Source organism: Gorilla gorilla, chromosome 4 (assembly GCF_029281585.2).
Source record: "Gorilla gorilla gorilla isolate KB3781 chromosome 4, NHGRI_mGorGor1-v2.1_pri, whole genome shotgun sequence".
Lineage (NCBI taxonomy): Eukaryota > Metazoa > Chordata > Mammalia > Primates > Hominidae > Gorilla > Gorilla gorilla.
The window spans coordinates 81259754-81283397 of NC_073228.2; the positions used below are offsets into that span (position 1 = coordinate 81259754).

A 23644-nucleotide genomic window follows, 5' to 3' on the forward strand; every position below is an offset into this window, starting at 1 on the left:
GTCTTCTCTGCCCTATCATCTACCCCCGCTCCAAGCAGTCTCTGGCCTTCCTTGAACATCTCCTAGGTCAGGGAGTGAGCTCCCTCTTAAGATCCCTGTTTAACCTTGGGCAGCCCTGGGGGCAGCAAGTGCTTCCCCATCTGGTGCCAACATCTGCCTCCCCTGCGAGTCGTAGACCCTGCATCAACCAGCTACTCCCTCTGCCCCAAAACAGCCCTTCAGAAACAGAGAGATAGGGAGCAGTCATCTCCCCAGAAAACAGAGAGAACCCTAGGCCTTGGAGTTCTGGGAGTCCCAGCTGGTCCCACACCTCCGCTCTCTGCTCTGGGGGGACCACTGTCTCCCAGGCTCTCCGAGACTAAACGTCCAAGAGAAGGGACTGGAGACCAACCCTGACCTGACTCGGAGGTAGGTCCAGGCCCTGGACCAACTTGCTTTGCGACATCCAACAAGCCTTACAACCTCATTGAGCCTCAGTTTACCTGGCTGCATGCTGGGCTGTCACTACCATGGTGCCTGTGAGAGGCTGCAGGAGTCAGGCTGACAAGACCCCCTGTAAATGGGAACGTGCGGGGTGACTGTGGGAGAAAGGCAGCAAACGGGCATCACCAAGCCCCCGCCCCAGCCCCCGGTCGGGCTCTTTGCAGGTGCTGCGGTATTCAGGTGTGCTCCATTCTCCTGAGATATGGAGCATGCTATACTGATGAGAAAACTGGGTCCAGAGAAGCCAGGTGTTTTGCTCAGGGTCACACAGTGAGTTTGAGGCAGGGCAGGTATGGAGCCCTCCCCTCTGCTGGAGTTTGGGCTTTGGTGCCAGGTGAACGATGAGTGTCAGCAGGGGCCTGAGGCCCAGGAGGAGCCCAGATGGGCCTGCAGGGGCCAGCCTGGTGAGCTCACTTTGGGGCGTGCAGACACATCCCCAGCAGGCTCCAGGCCGCCTCCATCACCCTGAATCTCCGCATCCCAGCAAGGCTGGGGTGCTCTCTGGCAAGTCAGGGTAGTCTGTAGCCTGACTCTGTCCCCAGCTTGCTGTGTGGCCTAGGGCAGGTCCCTGGCCTCTTCTCCAGGTGGTCCTCAGACCTGGGACAGGGATGGTGGTGCCAGGCTCGGAGGGTGGGAGGGGTGGGGCTGCCCGAAAGTGGGACATGTGTCTGCATCAGCAGTGTAGGCAGCTGTGCCCAGGCACAGGCCCTGTCCTGACTCCCTCCCCTTGCTGCCAAGGGACAGGGAGGGGACTAGGTGTGAGAGAAGCCTGACAGTCACTGAGCCCCACTGGGGCCGGGCCCATACCACCTCATCCTGTCCTTCTGCATGTTCCACCTTGCACCTTCACTCACCCAGGCCCCCTGCCCTGTTGGTGGTGCTTGGCTGGGCTGGGGGAAGGTAGGTATACCCTGACAACTGGGGCCCCACCCTGAGCCAGGTCTAGCAGGAGGTCACCTGCTATGGGGACAGATGTTGTCAGCTGACAGGAAGAGATCTGGGTTTAGACACTGGCCAAAGTCCACACCAGCCCAGGAATGTAGGGGATGCCCCAGCGAGCCGCCACGCCAGCTGCTGCCCTTCTGGCCATTGACACATCAGGTTCATCTCAGCATTCCCAGGTGTTACAAGGAGGACAGAGCGTAGCCGGCCCTGGCCTGGGAATGCACCAACACAGGGCCCCTGGGCTGAGCCCAGAGCTGGGACTGCAACTAGAACTTCAGGGCAAGAGAGGCCCCTGGCCCCTCACTTCCTGGTCCCAGGCCTGAGGCTCCAGGAGTAGGGCCAGAGTGGGCACCTGTGAGAGGCTGGTGGTATGGGAGGGCTGTGCGTTCTGCCAGGGCACCCTGTCCCCACTGCTGCGCTGTCCGACAGGCCCTAGTCTCTCTTCTTGCTCCCAGGTGATAGCTGTGGTCATGGACATGTTCACCGACGTGGACATCTTCAAGGACCTGCTGGACGCCGGCTTCAAGAGGAAAGTGGCTGTGTACATCATCGTGGATGAGAGTAACGTCAAGTACTTCCTGCACATGTGTGAGCGGGCCCGCATGCACCTGGGGCACCTCAAGGTGAGCAGGCTCCTCACTTGCCTGGGTGGCTGGAGTGTAGGGGTCGGGTCATTCAGTCTGTCAACAAACACTTCGAGTACCTGCCTGCTCTGGACGGAGTCCTGTGCCAGGCACTCAGAGTCCAGTAATCCTAGAGCCTCCTGCCAAGCAGTCACATAGCCACTGCTTGAATTCCCTGAGGGACAGGATACTCACTACCTCCAACGTGGCAGAGATAAAATAAACACTGATTAGGTGCTTGCTGACCAGGTGCTGGAGCTCATGCCAAGTGCTGCGTCATGTTATTTCAGAGCAGCCCATGCCACATCGGTTATCTGTTTGCTTGCATACCTCTGGTGATAGTGTGCTCACTGCCTCCTCAGGTAGCTCGTGGCCTTTCTGGAGAGCTTCAACTCCCAGGAAGTCCTTTCTTCGGTTAAGCCCAAATCTGTCTCCTTAGAATGTCCATTTACTGGTTTTAGATTCTGGCTCAGACAGAGGAAGCTCCCTCAGGCTGGGGCCAGGGAAGGCTTCTGCGATGGCTGCACAGTTGAAGTGAATTTGAGGCACAAGAGCAGAGGAGAAAGAACCTTTGGGATGGGGGAAACCATGGAACAGAAGTGGATCAGAGAAGGCTGCCGATGGGGTCAGGGTGGGCTGTGGTTCTCACCACTGTTTTGTTGTGTGTCCTTGGGCATGTCACCTCCCTTCTCTGGGCTACAGGATCTCATTGGTCCAATGCTCTTCTGCCCAGACACCGTGGCATTTGGTGTCTGGAGCCCTCCTTCTGCCAGCCATCGCTTGGCACCTGCTATGTGCAGAGCACTTCCCTGAGAGCAGATGAGCGTGCGTGATGATGGCGAATACTTCTCTTGCATTGGCCGTGCGCCAGGCCCTGTCACAGGCACTTTGCATTGGTTAATTTAATCCTCACAACAGCCTAGTGGGATAGGGAGTTGTTCCCATTTTGCAGATGAGGGAATGGAGCCACATACCCCATGTCACTGCTAGCAAGTTAAAGATAGTGGGGTAGAGGCCTGCTCCAGACCCTTGGGCTCAGCACCAGTGTCTGACAGGTCAAAATTCTGCAGGTTTCAGGCTTGTGGTCCTAGGAGAAGGGGCACCGCCAGTCTGGTTAACAAGGGGCCGGGCTCCACGCCTGTAATTTGTCAGCATTTGTCAAGCGCGCCCACCCCCTCCAACCCCAGCGCCTCCGGTTGAGTCCTTTCAAGTGGTTGAGCACTCCGTGGTGAGTCTCTAGCTCTTGGGACATTTTTAATGTCTCCCTGGTGGGTTGGCCCCAAGCCCCACGCCCACCTCACTCCCCACCACGTAATTAGTGCTGGGAATCGATTCCAGTGGCAGATAGCTCATGCCTGAGAGAGCCAGTGTGGAAAGGCCACTTTGGAATCCTGACTGCAGAAGGCCTGGCCCTGCCCGATGCCCAGGAAGAGACCCCAGTGGGGCCCCACCAGCACCGTGCCCCTGCCCCAGGCCCAGCGAGCGCTTTGCACTTCCCCCAGCGTGCAGACGCAAGCAGGGAGCAAGCCTGTTGGTTTGGAGCAGGGACCCTAACCTGGGGCCAGCCACTCCAGAGGCCTCGCCTTCCACCCAGGCCCCTTCTCAGCAGAGAAGCCCTGGCTGCTCCGCTGCTTGCAGAGTTCTGAGTTTCCAGGAAGCCGGAGGCAATGGGGCAGGTGGGGGGCCTGGAGTGCCTGGGCCTGAAGGGGCCTTGAGGTCATTCAGATGAGGCTCCCACAAGACAGATGGAGAAACTGAGGTCCGAGGGAGGCCATGCCTTGCCCAAAGCAATTCCGACCAATTTAGGGGTGGTGCCTAAAAGCCAATAGTGACAAATCAGCTCTGACAAGGAGGCTGCAGATCCCTGGTACTCAAGCAGCAAATAATAAACAACTACAAATAATAACACAGAACATCAAAGGATGAACTTGATCCCTTATATTAATTTCTCTTATCCTTTTTATTGGCTCAGCCAATCATCTAGCACTCCCACCCTACTCATTCACACCAACTACTCAACTATCAATAAACCTAGGAATGGCCATCCCACTATGGGCAGGGGAAGTAGTCACTGGCTTCCATTATAAAACCAAAACCAAAGCCAACCTGCCAGCACAGGCTGCCCTGGTGCTGCCCACACGGCTCACTGGCCGCTGACCTGCTGTGGGTCCTGGGTGTATGGTTCCACCTCTCTGGGCCTTGAGTGCCCCATGGCCATAGTGATGCCTCACGGGGTTGTGTGAAGGTGAAATTAAAGCAGACGGTGGTTGTAAAGTGCTGTGTGTGCTGAGGAAAGTTATACAGCTACTGGCAAGAACCACACATTCTAAATCCCAGGGCCTGGGCTGGGGCAGGGGCTTGGGTATGAGGCCTGCCCTGTTCCACCCCCAGCCCTTCCACTGGCTGTGACCAGCTGGAAGGCAGCTGGCACTGCAGGTCCCTGGCCCCGCCTGCCCTGCTCAGCCGCCTCGCTTCCCCAGGGAAGGTGGCAGAGTCTGTAGGGTGACATATCCAGGAGCTAGACGCCTCCATGGGAAAGTGTGACCTGGCTTCCTCATTCTCGCCTCTGAGCTTGCCCTTCCACAGCCCTGGGCAGGTGGCCAGAGGCCCTGAGAGCCCAGCCCCAGCCAAGTGTCACCCCCTGTCGAGGGCCTGCCTTCCCTGCCTACCTCCGTCACCTTGAGCTAGCTGGGCCCAGACCTGTCCCGGGAGCACTTCCTTTGCCGATAATCCCTGGGCCTGCTCTCAGCCACCGCCACCCCTGCCCAGCTCTGCACCAACCTGCCCCAGCTCCTTTGGGCCCAGAGTACAGGTTTTCTGGTAGGGTCATCCTTTTGACCTTGGGGTGTCAGGTGCCAGTTTGGGGGTGATACCAGGAGCCAGTCCTGAGCCCCAGCTGTGCCACCTGCCTGGTAACATTGGGCAGAGTCACTGAATCTTTCTAGGCCTCCATTGTCTTGTCTACAAAATGGGGACATGGTCATTTATCTGTCAGGGGTGCTGTGAAGAGTGAAGGAGGCCGTTTGTGCGGTGGGCCTTCGGTCACGAGCTCCCTTCCCATCCTGGCTTTGGCTGGGGACAGGCACAGCCCCGCCATGAGACGCAGCTCTGGTCTGAGTGCTGAGCGGCTTTCTTTCCCTCTGCGCCAGGGTCTGGCCGTGGTTCACCCTCACTCGGCTCCTTCCTCCTGAGCTTGGAGCCCACACCAACATACTCTCGAAACGCTGCCCTGTTGCTTGGGCCAAGCCCACTCCTGGTCCCCAGGTGAGGTGGGAGCAGCGTGCACCAGTGTCTCCCCAAATGTGGGGCTCCCAGCCATTCCTAAGCACCTCAGCCGGTCGCCCTGGCTGGCCCCAGTGGCCCTCCACGTGGGAGTATGGGAATGACCACCCCAAATGACAAATAGGGAGCAGGCCTTGGGAAGAGGGCCAGAACTTTTCACTGACACCCTCTAGGGTCACAGGGCCAGGCCGCATGACTTGGCTGCTTTTGGGGGTGATACTGGGTGTGGAGGGATGCTCCCGGGCCAACCAGAGACAGGCTGGGCCTGAGGCTTCCAGCTTAGGACAGACAAGAGCCATGAGATGCCTGGGCCATCTGAAAAGCTAGTTGACTTCGTGCAGCCAAACTGGAAAAACCAGCAGCCCCTGGGCAAAGGCCAGACCCGTTTCCCGTTTCTGATGAACAAAGAAGCATCAGCTGGGATGGCCATGGGAAGGCACGCGGTGAGGAAGTGAGGATCGCTGCCGCTCAGGCCTCACGCTGGACAGGCACGACCCAGCCCTTCCGCTGCCCAGGTTCCCCCGTTCCCCGGGGATGCCTGGGTGTTGCTTGCTGTCTCTACCTGGGCCTGGGTCTGTGATGGATTCAGGGTATAAGGCAGGGTTCTCTTTTTTTTTTTTTTTTTTTTTGAGAGGGAGTCTTGCTCTGTCGCCCAGGCTGGAGTGCAGTGGCGTGAACTGCAAGCTCTGCCTCTGGGGTTCATGCCATTATCCTGCTTCAGCCTCCCCAGTAGCTGGGACTACAGGTGCCCGCCACCACGCCCGGCTAATTTTTTGTATTTTTAGTGGAGATGGGGTTTCACCGTGTTAGCCAGGATGGTCTCGATCTGCTGACCTCGTGATCCGCCCACCTCGGCCTCCCAAAGTGCTGGGATTACAGGCGTGAGGCACCGCGCCCGGCCAAGGCAGGGGTTCTCAAACAGGGGATTCACTCTGCTGAGGGACATTTGGCATTGTTAACTGTCCACCTTGGGGGTACTACCAGCATTGAGTGGCCAAGGATATTGTTAAACATCCTACACTGCCGGGGACAGGTCCCACACAAAAGGGGACATGTATCAGTTGTGCAGAGGCTGCGCAGCCCTGGCCTAGGGGAGAGAGGAGCCCCTCAGACCAGGGCCTTAGAGCTAGGCTGGCCCTGCCCCTACATGCCGTCACATACTTTGGGCCAAATGTGGTTCACAAAGGGCCCACCACCCCAACTTCACAACAGCCTGGAGAAGTCCAGGGTGAGTGTTGACCACCCCTCTCCACCCTCCACAGAGAGCGAGACAGGCCCTGTAGAGGAGAGTAGAGGCTGCTGGGGGCCTGCACCTCAGGCAGCCAGGCTCCTGCTGCTATGTTGGGCTCTGTTCCTTGCATTCCTCACACTAGGCCTGGCCTCACTGTTCCCAGCTCAGACCTGGTCAAGGATGCATCTCTGGGCCTCCCCACTGCTCTACTGGGCCTCTACTCATTCACACTAACTACTCAACTATCAATAAACCTAGGAATGGCCATCCCACTATGGGCAGGGGAAGTAATCACTGGCTTCCATTATAAAACCAAAACCAAAGCTAACCTGCCAGCACAGGCTGTCCTGGTGCTGCCTACATGGCTCACTGGCTGTTGACCTGCTGTGGGACCTGGGCGTGTGGTTCCACCTCTCTGGGCCTCGAGTGCCCCATGGCCATAGTGATGCCTCACGGGGTTGTGTGAGGGTGAAATTAAAGGAGACGGTGTTTGGCCAGCAGGGCCCTGAGGAGGTGGGTGATGAAAGAGCCCTGTCCTCAGTCCCGGCCCAGCCCAGGGCTACTGGGAGACAGTGGGCAGGTCACTTCCCCTACCTGAGCCCACCAACCACCCACCCAGTACGGCTGACAGTCCTGGCCTCCCTGGGCAGTCCATCCCTCCTGGATGTTTTGTCGTCCTCTGTGTTGGTCCCCTACAGCCCACTGTACCACTTCCAGTTCATGGGGCACCCACTGGGAGCTGGACACCTTCCCTGGGTGGGCCCCACCTGTACTGTGGCTCTATTCAGTCCTCACAGCAGCCTTGCAGCACAAGGATGAGTAGACCCTTTCATAGATGAGAAAACTGAGGCGTGGAAAGAAAGGCCTTGGTTGGCGTCCATTTGGTGCTAGGATTGGAGCCTGTTTGACTGGAGCTCAGGAATGCCTAGACCCTAGACCCACTCTGCTCCAGGGGCTCCGGGCTCAGCCCCCTCTGCCTCGCACCAGCGGGCTTGGCACAGTTGGATCACATGTCCTTTAAGCACATGTGGCCTGGAGGCCTGGGGGCATTGGGGGCAGGGTGCTGTAGTTTGCCCCAGCCCTGGAGCCCCCACCTTGCCACCCGCTGAGAGCAGATGAAGCACCGCCTGGCCATCCTCCCCTGCCCTGACTCGCCCTTGACGTCCTCTCTTACTTATGAGGAAACTGAGGTCCCAGAGGGTCCAAAGACTTGCCCAGGGCACCGCTCTTGGGCCAGCCCCGGCGTCTCTCCACCCATCTGCTGTTCTGTGCCGGGGGTGTCCCAGGAGCTCAGAGACAATGCAGCTTTGTGGGATCCTCCACCTCTGCGCAAACGAGCCCAGAGTCTTGAGACGTTACCTCATCCAGGCCAGGCCCCGTGGGGTGGGGCCCATCCAGGCACAAGCTGGGGAGCAGGCCATGAGGCAAGAGGTGGGGGGCCCTGCTGCAGGCCCCCACCTGCTGCTGAGCCCCAGGTAGAACGGGCCTAAGAGTTGGAGGCCCGCCCTGCTGTGTGCTAAGGGAGACTAAGGCCCAGCAAGGGCCCGGGACTTGCTTTGAGTCACACAGCGAGTCAGCGGCCCAGCCGAGGCCTGCAGCTCACACGGAGGCTGAGTCACTCTGAGATGGAAGTGGTGACTTCCCGAGCCCTCATCAGGACAAGGTTTGGGATGGGTGGGGACAGACACTGTCCAGAAGGGTCCTGATGCTGGCGGCCGATTTTCCAGGCTAAGGAGGGGTCTGTGGCCGGGCCAGGAGCCTGCAGGAGGCGGTGGAGCTGGGCTCGGTTGGGCTCAGTGACAGGGAAGGCCTCGTACCACCTCCAGGATCTTTGTCCGACTTCTCAACCCCGAGCGTGCTCCATGTTGGGTACAAAGTCACGAGCGCTAATTGTCCTGGGCCATGGCCAGCTTCCTGCTGAGCTGGCTGTGTGCAAACCTGCAGCCTGCGGGGTGGGGGGCCGGCGAGGGCGGCCCTGGGAGCAGAGGCTTATCTGCCTTCTGCACTGGGCCCTATGAAAAGGCTATTGTTTATCCCACAGGTGGGCATCAGACAGGGACTCACCCACGGCCCACACCTGCCTGCCTCTGTGGTTGCTTGCCTGGGGCCACCCCAGCCACAGGGGTCTGGGACACGGAAAGGACTGGCAGGGCAGGAGGCTGGATGGCATGGCGGGCAGCTCTGCTCTCTCAGGCTCCCCTCCTCTCCCATAGCATTCACCTCACACACCCACTGCCTGATGCCAGAACTGCTCCTGAGATGCACACCCAACCCCATCGCTTTTGCTGTAAATCCTCCCATGGCTCCCTACTGGCCCCAGGGCCAAGCTCAGGCTCTTAAGCCGGTGCAGGGTCTTTTACCAGGAGCCCGCCCCTGCTTGCTCTGCAGGCTCCATCACCCACGCCTCCTACCCTGAGGTGCTCTTGTACAAAGGCCTCTCATATCTGGTCTTTGAGTCCCTTCCCTGGAATGCTTCCCCACCTCCCCCTGTGACCTATGTCATCCTCTCCCGGGAGCCTCCTGGCCAGCCCTTCACACTTCAGGCTACTCCTCTGCGATCCTGGGCTTTCAGCTTGTTTTCGTTTACCCCCTAGCCTCCCCTTCACCTCCCAGGTGGGATCCTCATCACAGGCATCTCTGCAGCTGGAGGCCTTGGCAGGGGTTGATGACTATGTGAATGAGTGGGGTGAATAAGCTGGGGCCAGTGAGTGGGTGAGGGGACAGACCAGTACGTCACAGCTCAGCCTGACTAAGAACACGTCATAGCCGAGAGCCAGAAGCCGGCACAGAGCCCCTCGGGAGGGAGTGAGACTCCCATCACAGGAGGCATGCAGGCAGACCAGTCAGGAATCCCTGGAGTTGGTGTTAAAACTGAGATTCCCTGCCTGACCGCAGGCCTCCTGAGTCAGACCCTCAGGGCACCCAGGAGCATTTCTTACACACTGCCCTAGACAGGGGCCAGATGAGCCCCAGGTCCCCTTTACACCTGTGATTCTACTTCGGGATGCCCTTGGCCATCCTCGACACTTAGGTTCCAGCCAGGCTCGCCCTGCCCGTCCTGGGGTCTGCCGTGCCCAGCACCAGCCTTTACCATCTGCTCCTCCCTCATAGCAGGTCCTGCTCCCTGGGGGAGGGAAGTCAGCACCTGGAGCTCATAACACACAGGCCCTTGGCAGCTCCAGAGACTCCACACTGGGACAGAGGGCCCTTATGTGTCCAGGGTCCAGGAAAAGGCCAGTGACGACCTGGCCTTGGAGCTGAGGCAGTTGAGGGGCCCGCTGTGCTCCTCATGCCCAAGGAGCCCTCTTCTCCTTGGGTCTCAGCTCCCTTGGCCACAGTCGCTGAGGGCCTTCCTGGACTGCTCCTGGGCCAAACAGTGTAAGCCGGCACAGAATTGAATCTCTGACCATTTACAGGACCTGGCCTGGGTGCTGGGTGGTGTCCTGGCCATGGGGAAGGAGAAAGGTTTGCTGTGAGTCCTGTCCTCAGAGCAGAGCCCAGCAGAGACAGGGGTGTTGAGAAGCACAGGGGAGAGGCCGGGTAGGGCCACGCACCCTGGAGGGCCACAGACTTATCGGAGTATAAGGCACAGATTCCGCAGGGCAGGCCCCCTTCCTGCCCTCCTCTGGCTGCATCACCCCCTAGCCATACACGAGACACTTCTAAAACGTGTGCACATCACCCTCCCGCTCAGGACCCCACCATAGCATCCACCACCCATGGCAGCATTTCCCAAGCTGGCTGGCTGTGTAAGCCTTTTCCTGCCTGATGCTGCTCTTCAGACACCTTTAGGGCCAAAGCCCAGACCATCTTATCCCAACCCCTTTGTACCAGTGCTTGCCTGCTCTGTAGCTTCACGGCTCAGCAGCTCCCTCCTTACCCTGAGCCCTGCAGTCCCAGACACACCAGCCCCTTTCTCCAGGCCTTACAGCCTCTTTCTTCCCCTCCTGACTACTCCAGAGTCCCCTCTGAGCCCTGGGCAGCTGCCGTCCTCCCCTCGCCCTGTGTAGTCAGGGTTGCAGTCGTGTAATTCTGTCTCTTGGTTCCCAATACAGAATCTCAGAGTGCGGAGCAGCGGGGGAACTGAGTTCTTCACGCGGTCGGCAACCAAGTTCAAGGGTGCCCTGGCCCAGAAGTTCATGTTTGTGGATGGAGACCGGGCTGTGTGCGGCTCCTACAGGTGACTCTCCAGCTTTCAGGGAAGTTGTGCGAGAGGTACCTCTGGCTCCCAACTGGCTTCTGCCCTTAATCCTAACCCTGGTTATTCCGGTTCATTGGTCCCAAGGCTGCTGAGGTGTGCGCAGGGCTGGAGCACATCTGCCCGCCTGTCTGTCTCTGGAGGCAGGCAGAGAAGGGCTTTGTCTGAGGACGCTGTTGTTCCAGCTTGGAGATGTCACCGGCCTGGAGGTGGGGTGTGGCCAGGCCGTGCCTTCGCAAGCCTATGGGGGTCACTCTGAGAGCCGTCCTTAGGGATGGGGCCAGCTCTGTGGGCACCACCACATGGGGCATGGGGTGGGCGCTGCCCATGGTTACATGGGGGTTGGTGGCAGCATAGACGCATGGCAGCAGCGGCCACCACATGCAGAACCCCCCACAGTGTCCAGGGCCTTCCTGAGCTGCTTAGTGAATCCTGTACCAGCCTGAGAGGAGCACAGTGCCCTGTCATTTGCAGAGGTGGGAACGGGCTTGGTGCAGCCAACTTGCTTGACATCCGACTCAGTCTGACCCCACAGTATGCACCTGCTCTCTGCCCCCATTCACTTCTTGATCCCAGGGCCCTGTGGCCACAGTCTGAGGCTCAGCGGCTATGGGTGCATGGGGGCTGGGCGGAGGAAGCAGGGTCATGTGCCTGACCAGCGCCCCCTCCCTCTGTTGCAGCTTCACGTGGTCAGCCGCGCGGACGGACCGGAATGTGATCTCTGTGCTGTCTGGCCAGGTGGTGGAGATGTTCGACCGGCAGTTCCAGGAGCTGTACCTCATGTCACACAGTGTGAGCCTCAAGGGCATCCCTATGGAGAAGGAACCGGAGCCGGAGCCTATTGTGCTGCCCTCTGTGGTCCCCCTGGTGCCCGCGGGCACTGTGGCCAAGAAGCTCGTCAACCCCAAGTACGCACTTGTCAAGGCCAAGAGCGTCGACGAGATTGCCAAGATCTCCTCTGAGAAGAAGGAGGCCAAGAAGCCCCTGGGGCTGAAAGGCCCAGCGCTGGCCGAGCATCCAGGGGAACTCCCCGAGCTGCTGCCACCCATCCACCCAGGACTGCTTCACCTGGAGAGGGCCAACATGTTTGAGTACCTGCCCACGTGGGTGGAGCCAGACCCGGAGCCTGGCAGCGACATCCTGGGCTACATCAATATCATCGACCCCAACATCTGGAACCCCCAGCCCAGCCAGATGAACCGCATCAAGATCCGTGACACCTCCCAGGCCAGCGCCCAGCACCAGCTGTGGAAGCAGAGCCAGGACAGCAGGCCCCGTCCAGAGCCTTGCCCTCCCCCAGAGCCCAGTGCCCCCCAGGACGGTGTCCCAGCTGAGAACGGCCTCCCCCAGGGGGACCCTGAGCCATTGCCCCCCGTGCCCAAGCCCCGGACAGTCCCTGTGGCAGATGTGCTAGCCCGGGACAATAGTGATATTGGCTGGGTCCTGGAGCTCCCCAAAGAGGAGGCTCCCCAGAATGGGACAGACCATAGGCTACCCAGGATGGCAGGCCCAGGCCACGCCCCACTCCAGCGGCAGCTATCTGTGACCCAGGATGACCCCGAGAGCCTCGGGGTGGGGCTCCCCAATGGGCTGGATGGGGTGGAAGAAGAAGATGATGACGACTACGTAACCCTCAGTGACCAGGACAGCCACTCAGGCAGCTCCGGCCGTGGCCCTGGCCCCCGACGGCCCTCAGTGGCTTCCTCTGTGTCAGAGGAGTACTTCGAGGTGAGAGAGCACTCAGTCCCTCTCCGGAGGCGCCACTCAGAGCAAGTGGCCAACGGGCCAACCCCACCACCGCGCCGGCAGCTGAGTGCCCCCCATATAACCCGAGGGACCTTTGTTGGGCCCCAGGGTGGCTCCCCATGGGCCCAGAGTCAGGGAAGAGAAGAAGCAGATGCGTTGAAGAGGATGCAGGCCCAGCGCTCCACAGACAAGGAGGCACAGGTGGGTCAGGGTCCCTGCACACCAGGGGTCACGAGTCCCTCCCTGCCAGCCACCCAAGAGCTCGAGCTGCTGTCTTCTGGGCTACCGTGTCCCTGACTCTGATGACTTCAATTCCCTTGTTACAGATGGGGAAACTTGATGAACAGGCAGGGGTGGGAACCGGCCAGGACCATATGGAAGGCCATCATTAATGCTGGGGACTCTTGGTCCCAGCATCCTGAAAAGGCAACCTAAGGAAATGCACGTTTCCCCACCTAGAGGTCTCCAAAGCCTGTGGTTAGAGGATCTTGATGGCACCTGCCGGATGGGTGGCACAGTCCCTAGTTTGCAGATGAGGAAACGGCGGGGCACAGGGATGTTCATTTACAGCCTTGAGGTCACACAGCAGTAAGTGATACCTGTCCAGACCTTGTGCCAAGCCACATCCATGTTAATCCCTTTGATGGTGGCCCTGAGGACCACTCTCCCCACTCCCCAGGTTGGGGAACAGTTCACATCTATCCTTTGCCTCTTCTTCTGGTGACGTTTGCAGGACAAGGTCCCAGAACCCTGGGTGCCCTGCAGCCTGGGTTCAGTGCCCGGAGCCCATCCTACCTGGGAACAATGCGCGGCTGATCATGCCCGGCATGATGATCAGGCCCATGGGGAGCATCTTGAGGTAGCTGGCCAGGATGGAGCCCGCCTTGGCATGGTTCAGGTCCCGGGCTGACAGTGATCGCTGCACGATGACCTGGGGGTGGAGTGCGAGACGGGGTGAGTCCAAGCCTGAGGGACGCTTGTGTCAGGATTGGTCCTTGGTAGGCCTCAGGGAATGGGCATGAGGCACGATGATGTCCCATTAGCCTCTGACCTGCCCAAAACAGCCACACTCAAAGCCCCAATACTGTCAGGGTCCCACCAGGAGAGCTCACTTCAGCAGGCCAAGCAGCGAGAGCTGAGGTACACTCATTCCCAGGGACTCAGTCCCCTGACCTGTCAATAGGGGAGGTGTGGATCCTGCCCAGCCCACCACCCCTGGCAATTGTCAGGGCTGGAGGAGACCCTGGGTGGGGTGGTATGGGGACATACACCCCTACCCTCATCTCCTGGACCCTCATGACAGCAGCTGGCACATTTATAGTGCCAGGAGCAGACATTGGCGCCAACTGTGTTTGCATGGCTGGCAGAGTTCAGGTGCTTTAGACCTGGGGTTTTGAAAGCTTGCAGTTCAGTAGCAGAGGGAGGCTAGAAGCTATCTGAGGACACTGGCCCTTCTGGGAGCCTTCAGCAAATCCTAACCAGGCCTTTCCAGATTTGCAGAATGGGAGGAGGGAGCGGTAATTTGGACCCATAATGTCTGAGATCCCTCCCAGCACTGATATTACGATTCTACTTCAAAAGAGTTACTTTTTAAACAGCTTTATTGAGATATTCACAGACCATATAATTCACCCAAAGTGTACACTGTTCCCATGGTTTTTAGTACGTTCACGAAGTTGTAAGACCTATGACTCTGAAACGTAACTAGTTTTCCTTTGCGGTTCCACAGTTTAAGTCACCAGCTGCAACTCAGGAGCAGGAAGCCTCTGTGATTTTTTTTTTCTTTGAGACAGAGTTTCACTCTTGTTGCCCAGGCTGGAGTGCAATGGCGCAATCTCGGCTCACCGCAACCTCTGCCTCCCAGGGTTCAAGGGATTCTCCTGCCTCAGCCTCCCAAGTAGCTGGGATTACAGGCATGAGCCACCACGCCCGGCTAATTTTTTTTTGTATTTTTAGTAGAGATGGGGTTTTACCATGTTGGTCAGGCTGGTCTCGAACTCCCGACATCAGGTGATCTGCCCGCCTTGGCCTCCCAAAGTGCTGGGATTACAGGTGTGAGCCACCGCGTCCGGCTGCCTCCGTGATTTTAACTTACTTTCCAAGCTTGCTAGTTTAACGGACAGCTCCCAGCATTTACCCCTAAGCTGTGGATGTCACGGAAACATTAATTACAGAGGCTAGGAGTGCCTGCGGGCTGCAGCCTCCAAACGCAGGGCAAGCTGCTGTCCTTCCTGCTTCTCTGCCAGCTTGCTGACAGAGGACTTGGGAGAAGCCCTTGCCTCAGTTTGGGCCTCAGTTGTCCCATCTGGACAATGAGAGAGTTAGACGGTGGTTCTGTCTAGGTGCTTGGGAGAGAAGCATTTCCCTAAGACCCTGAATGCCTTTTTGCCATTGGTGGGATATTTGCCTCTATATTTCAATCTGTGCTCATGGCAGCTGGCCCTGGGACAGGTGCTGTCACCCCAGGTGGAGAAGCTGAGGCTCAGAGTTTCCATGAGCTGTGAGGCCTGCCAGTCCCCCTGAATAGGGCAGGGGCTTTCCCCACCCCTGACTGTCAGATAGCAAGGCTTGGCCCCCAACTCAGATGTCAGCAGGCCAGTGCTCACCCCCACCTCCCAGCACCGGTGTCTAGTCCCAGCCAGGCCCTCTTCCCTGAGGAAGCCGGCACTCACTCCCTGAGTGGCCATTTCACCTTGGGCTCCTCATCTGCAAAATGAGGAGAGTTGTTGCAGCGACTTAAGTGAGGCTGCTAGTGTAGCCGGCCAAGCCTGTCCCTGGCTCCTCAAGGGCCTCCGGTGAATGTGAGTTCTCTTTCTCAGGGAAGATGATGAGTGAGTTTTGGGGTGTGGCCATTGGAGTCAGCACGCTGCCCACGAAAGCTGTGGTTGCTGTTATGACTGAGGTGGCTGCTACTGACTAAGGGAGGGCACCCGGCCTGGAGCTGCAGCATCAGCAGGTGACAGAGCTGGCAGGACCCTGGGAGGCCTTCTGGTCTGTGCACTGCCCTGTTTCACAGACAGGGACACCAAGGCCCAGGGAGGGGCAGGGGCATAGCCCAGACGGGAGCCCAGACCAGGGCTCTGTCCACTGGACCCTTTGCCTCTTTGTTACTGGTTTTGTTTCTGGTTAGAAAAATGCCACCTACTTGTCATGGATGAGCCAGAAGATAGTGAACGGTCCATGCCTGTATCCCAGCACTTTGGGAGGCCAAGATGGGTGGATTACTTGAGGTCAGGAGTTCAAGACCAGCCTGGCCAACATGGTGAAACCCCGTTTCTACTAAAAATACAAAAATTGGCTGGGCATGGTGGCTCATGCCTGTAATCCCAGCACTTTGGGAGGCCTAGGTGGGCGGATCACGAGGTCAGGAGTTCGAGACCAGCCTTGCCAACATGGTGAAACCCCATACAAAAATTAGCCAGGCATGATGGTACACGCTTGTAATCCCAGCTACTTAGGAGGCTGAGGCAGGAGAATTGCTCGAACCCAGGAGGCCGAGGTTGCAGTGAGCTGAGATCACACCACTGCACTCCAGCCTGGGTGACAGAACAAGACTATGTCTCTGGGAAAAAAAAAAAAAAATACAAAACTTAGCCGAGTGTGGTGGCACATGCCTGTAGTCCCAGCTACCTGGGTGGCTGAGACAGGAGAATCACTTGAACCCGGGAGGCGGAGGTTGCAGTGAGCCGAGATGGTGCCACTGCACTCCAGCCTGAGCAACAGAGCAAGACTCCATCTTAAAAAAAAGCAAAACACCCCTATGGTCTCAGCACACAGAACTGCTACCTCCCTTCTGACTAGACTGTGGCTATCTTTGAGGGCTACCCTGGCCACAGAGCAAAGTGGAGTCAGACCTCTAGGTGCCCCTAAAAGTCCCCAGTGTCAGTGAGAGCCACACAGAGACCAGGAACCTCAGGTAGGACTAGTGCCTGGGTTTCTGGACCGAGGCCCCGCATCCACCAGGCAGACCCAGCCCGAGGGGAAGAGGATGGGGAGGTAGGGCAGAGGCCAGGCTACAGCTCCAATGCTGGTTGGTGTCCTGAACCACCTGGGGTCAGCAGTATTCCTCCTCCACCTCCCTGTGTGATCCTCTCTGGGCCTCGGGCTCCTTATCTGTGCAGTGGGGCCTGCCCAACCCTGACCCCAAGGCCAGGACATGTGCAGATTCGTTTGGCCTTGATGGGAAAATCTCCTGACTGATGTTCCACCCAGAGAAGACCGTGCCATGCCAAGCCCATGCTGCATTGGGAGGAGGTGGGAGGTGGCGGGTGTAAAGGGGCTCAGCCTGGCAGGGTACCACTTGCCTACTGTGCCCTCCACGGCCAACCTTTCACCAGCTCCTTGCCCACTGGGGCTGGCCCTCAGCCCTCCCAGGAGAACTGGGCAGACGCCTGCTGTGAGCCCACGTGTTCCCTGGAAAGCCCTCCCATGAGGCCTGGCGGATGTGGGCAGCTTGTGAGCACAGCATGCCGGAGTATGAGGGGCCCTGCTTGAGGACCACGTGTTACAGATGGGGAAACTGAGGCCCAGCCTTCCAGAGCTTCTGATAGCTCCCAGTTGGGGTCTGTTCTTTTTTTTTTTTTTTTTTTTAGGCGGAGTCTCGCTCTGTCCCCCAGGCTGGAGTGCAGTGGCACAATCTCGGCTCACTGCTCACTGTCAACTCCACCTCCTGGGCTCATGCCATTCTCCTGCCTCAGCCTCCCGAGTAGCTGGGACTACAGGCGCCTGCCACCGTGCCCAGCTATTTTTTTGTATTTTTAGTAGAGGCGGGGTTTCACTGTGTTAGCCAGGATGGTCTCGATCTCCTGACCTCGTGATCCGCCCATCTCAGCCTCCCAAAGTGCTGGGATTACAGGCTTGAGCCACCGCCCCCGGCCAGGTCCGTTCTTACTGTTGGAACCCAGGGAGGGTCTCTGGGCAGATACTGATGGAGCCCGTGCTGCTTGGGAGAGGAAGAGCAGAGTCGGGAACCACGGAAAAGTCACTCCACTCTGGGTTCAGATCCAGCTCTGTCTCTGGCCTCAGTGCTCTGGCCTATGAATGGAGCTGGTCAGGCCTACTCCCAGGGTAGGCCATGTGGGAAAGGCTTGTGTGAGCGCTGTGATCGTTCATTCCACAGAGGCTGGCTGTGGCTGCCTTGTCCTATGGTGGACCCCTGGGGCTGGGTCCAGAGGCATGGACGATTGTGGGGCCTGTGCCCACTGCTTCACAGGCCTTTTCCCACCCACATGCTCCCTGGAGCTGCCCACGGCCTTTGGGACAAGCAAAGCAAGGGCACCATCTGCTTCTGCCCAGAGACAGGAAGCAGCTCATCTGAGGTCACCTGGAGGGCTGGTGACAGGGTCTTGAGGGCAGGGCCAGAGTCACCCCCTGCACTCAACAGAAACTCCTGCATTGCCTTCAACAACCCCATTCAGCCCATTTCCAACCACGTCCCAGGCCTGTGTCGGAATAGAGGAGGCTAGTGGGGGTGAGCTGGGAGGAAGCTGCCTTGCTATACCCACAAAGGGCAGGATTATTCCCATATTACAGATAGGGGAACTGAGGCATCGAGTGACTAAACCAACTGGTCTAGGCCCACTCCCTGGTGAATGGCAGAGCCAGGAGGCGAACCCGGGCCTGCCGGCTCCTGTGTGCCTGAGCAGGGTCCTGTGCTGGGGCGGGGTTGGCCCTTCTTGCTCAGCCTCACTCTCTGCTCTCTCTCTCCCAGGGCCAGCAGTTTCATCATCACAGGGTCCCTGCCTCAGGGACTAGGGATAAAGACGGCTTCCCAGGACCCCCTAGGTACTGCTCTGCTGCTGACGGCGTCCAGAACTCTACCAGAAACGCTGGCCCAGCCATGGCTGGCCCCCACCACTGGCAGGCCAAGGGAGGCCAGGTACCCCGCCTGCTTCCGGATCCCGGCAGCCCAAGACTGGCCCAAAATGCCCGCCCCCTGACCGATGGCAGGGCCACCGAGGAGCATCCGAGTCCCTTCGGAATCCCATACTCCAAACTGTCTCAGTCGAAGCACCTAAAGGCCAGGACGGGCGGTAGCCAGTGGGCCTCATCCGATTCTAAACGGAGGGCTCAAGCCCCCCGGAACCGCAAAGACCCCTAGCAGCATGTCCCAGCCTGGAGCCACACCTTCTGAGGCCCCAGCCCAGACTCATGATGCGGAGGGCAGACAGGCCGCCTGGGCCTACCAGAGCCCACTGGGACGGCAGGAAGGTGGGATGGGCGGGAGACGTTGGCACTCACCTGGTCGGTGCACCAGTACCAGGTGGCCATGATGGTCAGGCCAAAGGTCATCCCGGTCCACGGCAGGTCCCCTGTGTGGGGGTCTCGAAACATGTGCATGGCGTCTGTACGTGGCAGGTGGCAGGTGGTGTTGGCAATGGTCCTGGAGGGAATGGCCTGGGCGTAGGCTGCCTCCAGCTGCCCGTAACCACCGATCTGGTCAAAAGCTGGAGGGGTCAGGGTGGAACAGGGACAGTTTGGTGGTTGCGGGGCCCTGACTCCCTGGGCTCCCCCTGCCTTCATCTCACAAGAAACTTCCTGATGCATCAAACTTGAGTTTTTTCCACCTCATCTTTCCCAGTGTTTGGAAAGGTGTGAGGGTAGAGGGTTTTTTTTTTAAGGTGTATTTGAATGACTATTTTATTTGTATTTAAAATAATACTATTAAGTAAGCATTTTGCACAAGGGCACCCCAGTGTCCCGCTGGCCCAGCAGGAGTCACTGTTGGCCTCTGGACACTCATCGGCCTTGGGCAAGTGGTTCTCAGCCAGGTTTCCGATTGTCGATTCAAGGAAGCAAAAGTAATTTTTCTTGACATTTGAGGACCTTCCTGAGGCTTCTAAAGTGTTCATCCTGATCACCTGAAGGGTGTGATTTTAGCAGAGCTGAGAGTGGCTGGTGGTGACGTGGCCCCACCCCCTGAGGCACAGAGAAGAGGGAGACAGGTCCAGAGAGGGATGGGGCCTCCACCAAGACCATATAGACCATCTGGCGGGCTCAAGCCGGGGTTTTTTCCTCTCCAGTCCAAAACACCTCACTGTTCCTGTCTACCTCGGGGTCAGGGCCCGGCATGGCCAAGCCCTGGCCCATCTGTGTCTGTGTCACTCCCCTCCCTTCCAGACTGGGCCTGGCTGCTGGGATCCCTCTCATGCGGTGGGTCCCAGGGACACTAGAGCCCCTGGTCTGAGAAGGAGAAGCCTGGATGTAGGAAAACCCGTTTCCACCCCAGGCCCTACTCCCTAGCCTTTTCCAAGTGGGACATGGAAGAGGCAGCCTGCTGCCTGGATGCTGGTCTCCCCAGCATCACTGTTCCCATGGAGCTCAGGTCAGGCTCTGTATTCAGACCGAGGGTTTGTGCGAGCCTCAGAGCAAATGAACAAGTGCCATTCAAGGGTTAGAAACTGCTCAGCCACAGGGTCCCAGTGTCTGAGTCTGGAAGAGTCTTTAGAGATTTGTTCACTCTCTGAGAGATCCTCCTGGCTCTGCTTACATACTTCCAGGGACGGTGAGCTCACACTGTCTCCGGGCAGCCCTGTGAGTTTCCTATCTGTTCCAGACTAGTATCGCCAATCTCTCCCAGCTCTCTTCTTTCCTCCCTGGCCTTTGTCCTGCAGGAGGTAGCATCACCTCTTGGCATTTTGTACATGCTTTTAAACAATTGGAGGAGCTGCCCAGGCAGTTTTATGGCCTCCTGGTTGTGTGCCTTCACACCCACCTACAGCCCCACCTCACCATCAAGCGCTGAGCCAATGCGGGTGTGGCTGGCCCTGAGTTCCTGAGTCAGCTCCTTGCCAGGGCCAGAGCTGGTAACAGCGGGGCAGCAGGGTGGGCAGCCTCTACCAGCCAGGGCAGTCCCTGAGGGGCCAGCAGGGGGGCTGACTGCCTAGTGGCTCAACCTCCTGAACCCACCCACCCCCAGCGATGCTACCCAGAACCCCAACAGCATGAATCCTGCACAGTGCCGGGCAGTGCCAGACTCCAAAGGGCTCGCTGTGGGGACAGCCCCGCCATGGCCACAGACTCTGTCCTCACCTTTGATTGTCAGGATGACAGCCCCCACCACCATGATGAGCGTCTGCAGGGCGTCCGTGTAGATTACAGCAGCCAGGCCCCCTGCCAGTGGAAGCAAGGTTGATGGAGGGGGCCCTGGCCCCAGGGAGGAGGGACATGGGGAGGAACTTCTGGGGCTCCTGCTGGGGCCACTTCCTGGGCTGCTCCCTCGGGCCTGTAGGGGGAGGTGGCCTTCTGACCCCTTTACACGTCCCCTGGGTGGACCTCCCTGCTGCAGGCACCATACCTGCGATGGTGTACAGGGCTGTGATGCCGAGCGTGAGGATGGTGGAGAGGTAGAAGTTCCAGCCCAGGCAGATGTGCACAAACAGAGCCCCCGCGTACAGGTCCAGCTGTGGAGGGAGAGAGCCTTGTGTGGGGCTGTTATTCCCAGGGCTCCAGCAAGCCACTCCCTGGGTGACCTCGGGCAAGGCCCTCTCTGGGCCTCGGTGGCCTGTGGATAAGGAGGAGAGACCCCCACTCGCCTGCCTGCCTGCATCACGGGGCCATTGTGAGGTTGGGGGAAGACCTGGCCGTGGAGCTACAAGCTTGTGCAGATGTCAGGGGACATTACTGTTGCTAATAAAGTCCAAAGTGGCCAATGCCTTTCCCGAAAGCAGTGTTGTTATTGAATCTGGCCCCTTCCCAAGGGGATAAAAGGCAGAGCCCTGTCCTCTCAGTTCCCAGGGGCACCTTGATGAGTTTGTGAGGAGTCTGTGAAGACCAGTAGGCCTCAGGAAAAGAGTGTGCTGGGCGGACCAGGAAACAGAGGGGCAGCCTTGCTTCCTGCCCCCACCCCCCAGTGGGTTTGGAACTGAAGCCAAGAGTGGCTCAGAGGCTGGGTCTCAGGCTGAAGCTGGTCTCCACACTGACTGGACACAGCTCCTGCCCTCCCAGAACCTGTGGCTGCTCCTCCTAAAGGCAGGAGCGCTAGCCTGGAGGCCAACCTCTGCCTGGCATGGGCCTCATAGACCAGAATCCCACCCTCCACCTGGCAGTGGGGGCCCAGTGAGAGGGAGGGCAGGACCCTGTTCTCTGGGACATGGGCTAGTAACAGGCTTCACCTTGCCCCACCCCTGAGTTCCTAAACCTACCATTCTGCTTTGACTCAGGAGATGCGAGATGACCCAACACACAGCCTCAGGGGCCAGGAGCTTCCTGAGAAGGCTGGGGCCCCGTGCTTCCTCCTGTGGGGACACATCTGCACGAGGCCCAGGAAGTGCAGGCCCCAGGCCCCTTTGAGCTCCCCCAGGCAGGGATCCCTGCCTCCTGGGGTCTGACACAGGGCCCAGGCAGGATGGGATCTGGCTCCAAAGCCTGTGCTTCCTGTACCTCTCCCTCCAGGCGCCTCTCTCAACCTGTCTTAGAGAGACCAGCCAGTTTGGAAACTAGCCAGGGGCTTTCAGGAGAACCCCGGCTCTGGTCCTTATCTTTGGCTGTGTGTGTGTGTGTATAGGAAGGGCAGGTAGTTCAGGGGAAGGTGTGGTGGGGGGTGGGGGCGGGATCTGCCTCCAGCCGAAGTAGAGAAGCGCAGAGGTGCTGAATATCAGAGCAGGATGGACTCTTCAAGTCCTGCCCCATCAGACTAGAGGATAAACTGAGGCCCCAGGAAGGGAAAGGACTTCCCCAAAGTCAGCCCCTGGTAGGTATCAGAGATTGGAGTTACCAGGAGAGGGAAGGCCGAGAGGGAGCAGGAGGCTTCTAGGAGGCCCACCACAGCAGCCTGCAAGCTTCTGTCCTACAGTCACTGCTCCAGACTCCTGCTGGACCCCGGCTGTCTCTGGACAGGACCTGGGTATGTGTGCCCGGTCTTTGGCTCTGGTCACGCCAGACACATGGCCCTTCATCCCATGCCCAGCACTTAGCTGCCTCTGAGTCTTTGCTCACCGGCTCACCAGATTCCCTCTGCCCTGGAACATCCCAGCCTCTGCTTCTCATCTTTCAAAACACAGCCCTGCCAGCCCCTCTGCTCCTCGAGTACATTGTTCATTCGCCCTCCCTCCTGCCTCCCTCCTTCCTGCCCTTCCTTCCACGGTGGCAGGCCCCAAAGACTGAAGAGAAGTCCCGCAGGTGCAGGAATGGCAGGAGCAAGGGTGTGGGGTGGGCCTTTCACTGCTGTCTCCCCTATAGACTGGACACTATGTGGCATCCAGTGAAGGTTTGCTGCTGTTGCTAGAGGCCCAGTAGGTGTGCGGTTGCCTGCAACTCCCGAGCAGCCCCCGGGTGAGGAATTCAGACATCACTTAGCCCTATCCAACCCCTCCTGCAGCCCGAGCACTCTTCTCTGTGGGCCGGGGCAAGTGTCAGCCTGACAGATGCCAAGAGCCACACAGCCCTGGCTCTGTGCCCCTGGTCTGCCATGTCCCAGCCACATGGCTTTGATCAGGCCACTTCATCCCCTGAACCTCAGTGCCCCTGATCTGTGCCATGGGGAAGTGGGTGTGGAGCACACAGAGCCAGCCACCGAGCTCCTCCACCCTGCCGGCACCCTGCAGCCCTTCCACCCCCTCACCCTGGCACGGGATGCTCCCTGGGACTGTCTGAGATAGCCAGCTCTCCTCCTCTGTGCCTCCCTCCCCAGTGACCCAGGAGCAACCGCAGAGTGTTGTTTTTTTTTTTTTTTTTGAGACGGAGTCTTGCTCTGTCACCCAGGCTGGAGTGCAGTGGCGCGATCTCGGCTCACTGCAACTTCCACCTCCCAGGTTCAAGTGATTCTCCTGCCTCAGCCTCCTGAGTAGCTGGGATTACAGGTGTGTGCCATCATGCCCGGCTAATTTTGTACATGGTTTCACCATGTTGGCCAGGCTGGTCTCAAACTCCTGACCTCAGGTGATCTACCCACCTCGGCCTCCCAAAGTGTTGGAATTACAGGCGTGAGCCACCGCACCCGGCCCAGAGTCTATTCCAACTCCTAGAAGGCACAGATGGGGAGGTCAAGGCCCAAATTGCAGAGGAACTTGCCCATGGAGGCAAAACTCTGGGAACAAAATCAACAAGACTGCACCAGGGAACAGCATCCCCGAGGAAGGGCCACTCCCAGGGCACAGGCTGAACCAGGACCTCACTCCAGGCTGCCACCCATGGGGC

The 23644-nt window shown here is 58.7% G+C and overlaps 2 protein-coding genes across 5 annotated transcripts in view; one reads left to right on the forward strand and one right to left on the reverse strand.

Moving 5' to 3' along the window:
* Positions 1-21173, forward strand: part of FAM83G (family with sequence similarity 83 member G) — a 35789-nt gene extending 14616 nt beyond the window's left edge. The window contains exons 3-6 of the mRNA XM_019028017.4: positions 1884-2051; positions 10620-10744; positions 11443-12709; positions 18219-21173. Coding sequence (XP_018883562.2) covers positions 1884-2051; positions 10620-10744; positions 11443-12709; positions 18219-18608 — 1950 coding nt within the window. The 3' untranslated portion in view covers positions 18609-21173. The remainder of the gene's footprint in view (positions 1-1883; positions 2052-10619; positions 10745-11442; positions 12710-18218) is intronic.
* The window catches only part of SLC5A10 (solute carrier family 5 member 10), a 70093-nt gene that overhangs the window by 32278 nt on the left and 14171 nt on the right, over positions 1-23644 (reverse strand). For all 4 annotated transcript variants that reach the window (XM_004042141.4, XM_004042140.4, XM_055385971.2 and 1 more), the window contains 4 exons: positions 20805-20910; positions 20540-20620; positions 18749-18954; positions 13304-13439 (listed from right to left, as the gene is read on the reverse strand). In XM_004042141.4, the coding sequence (XP_004042189.3) occupies positions 13304-13439; positions 18749-18954; positions 20540-20620; positions 20805-20910 (529 nt within the window). The remainder of the gene's footprint in view (positions 1-13303; positions 13440-18748; positions 18955-20539; positions 20621-20804; positions 20911-23644) is intronic.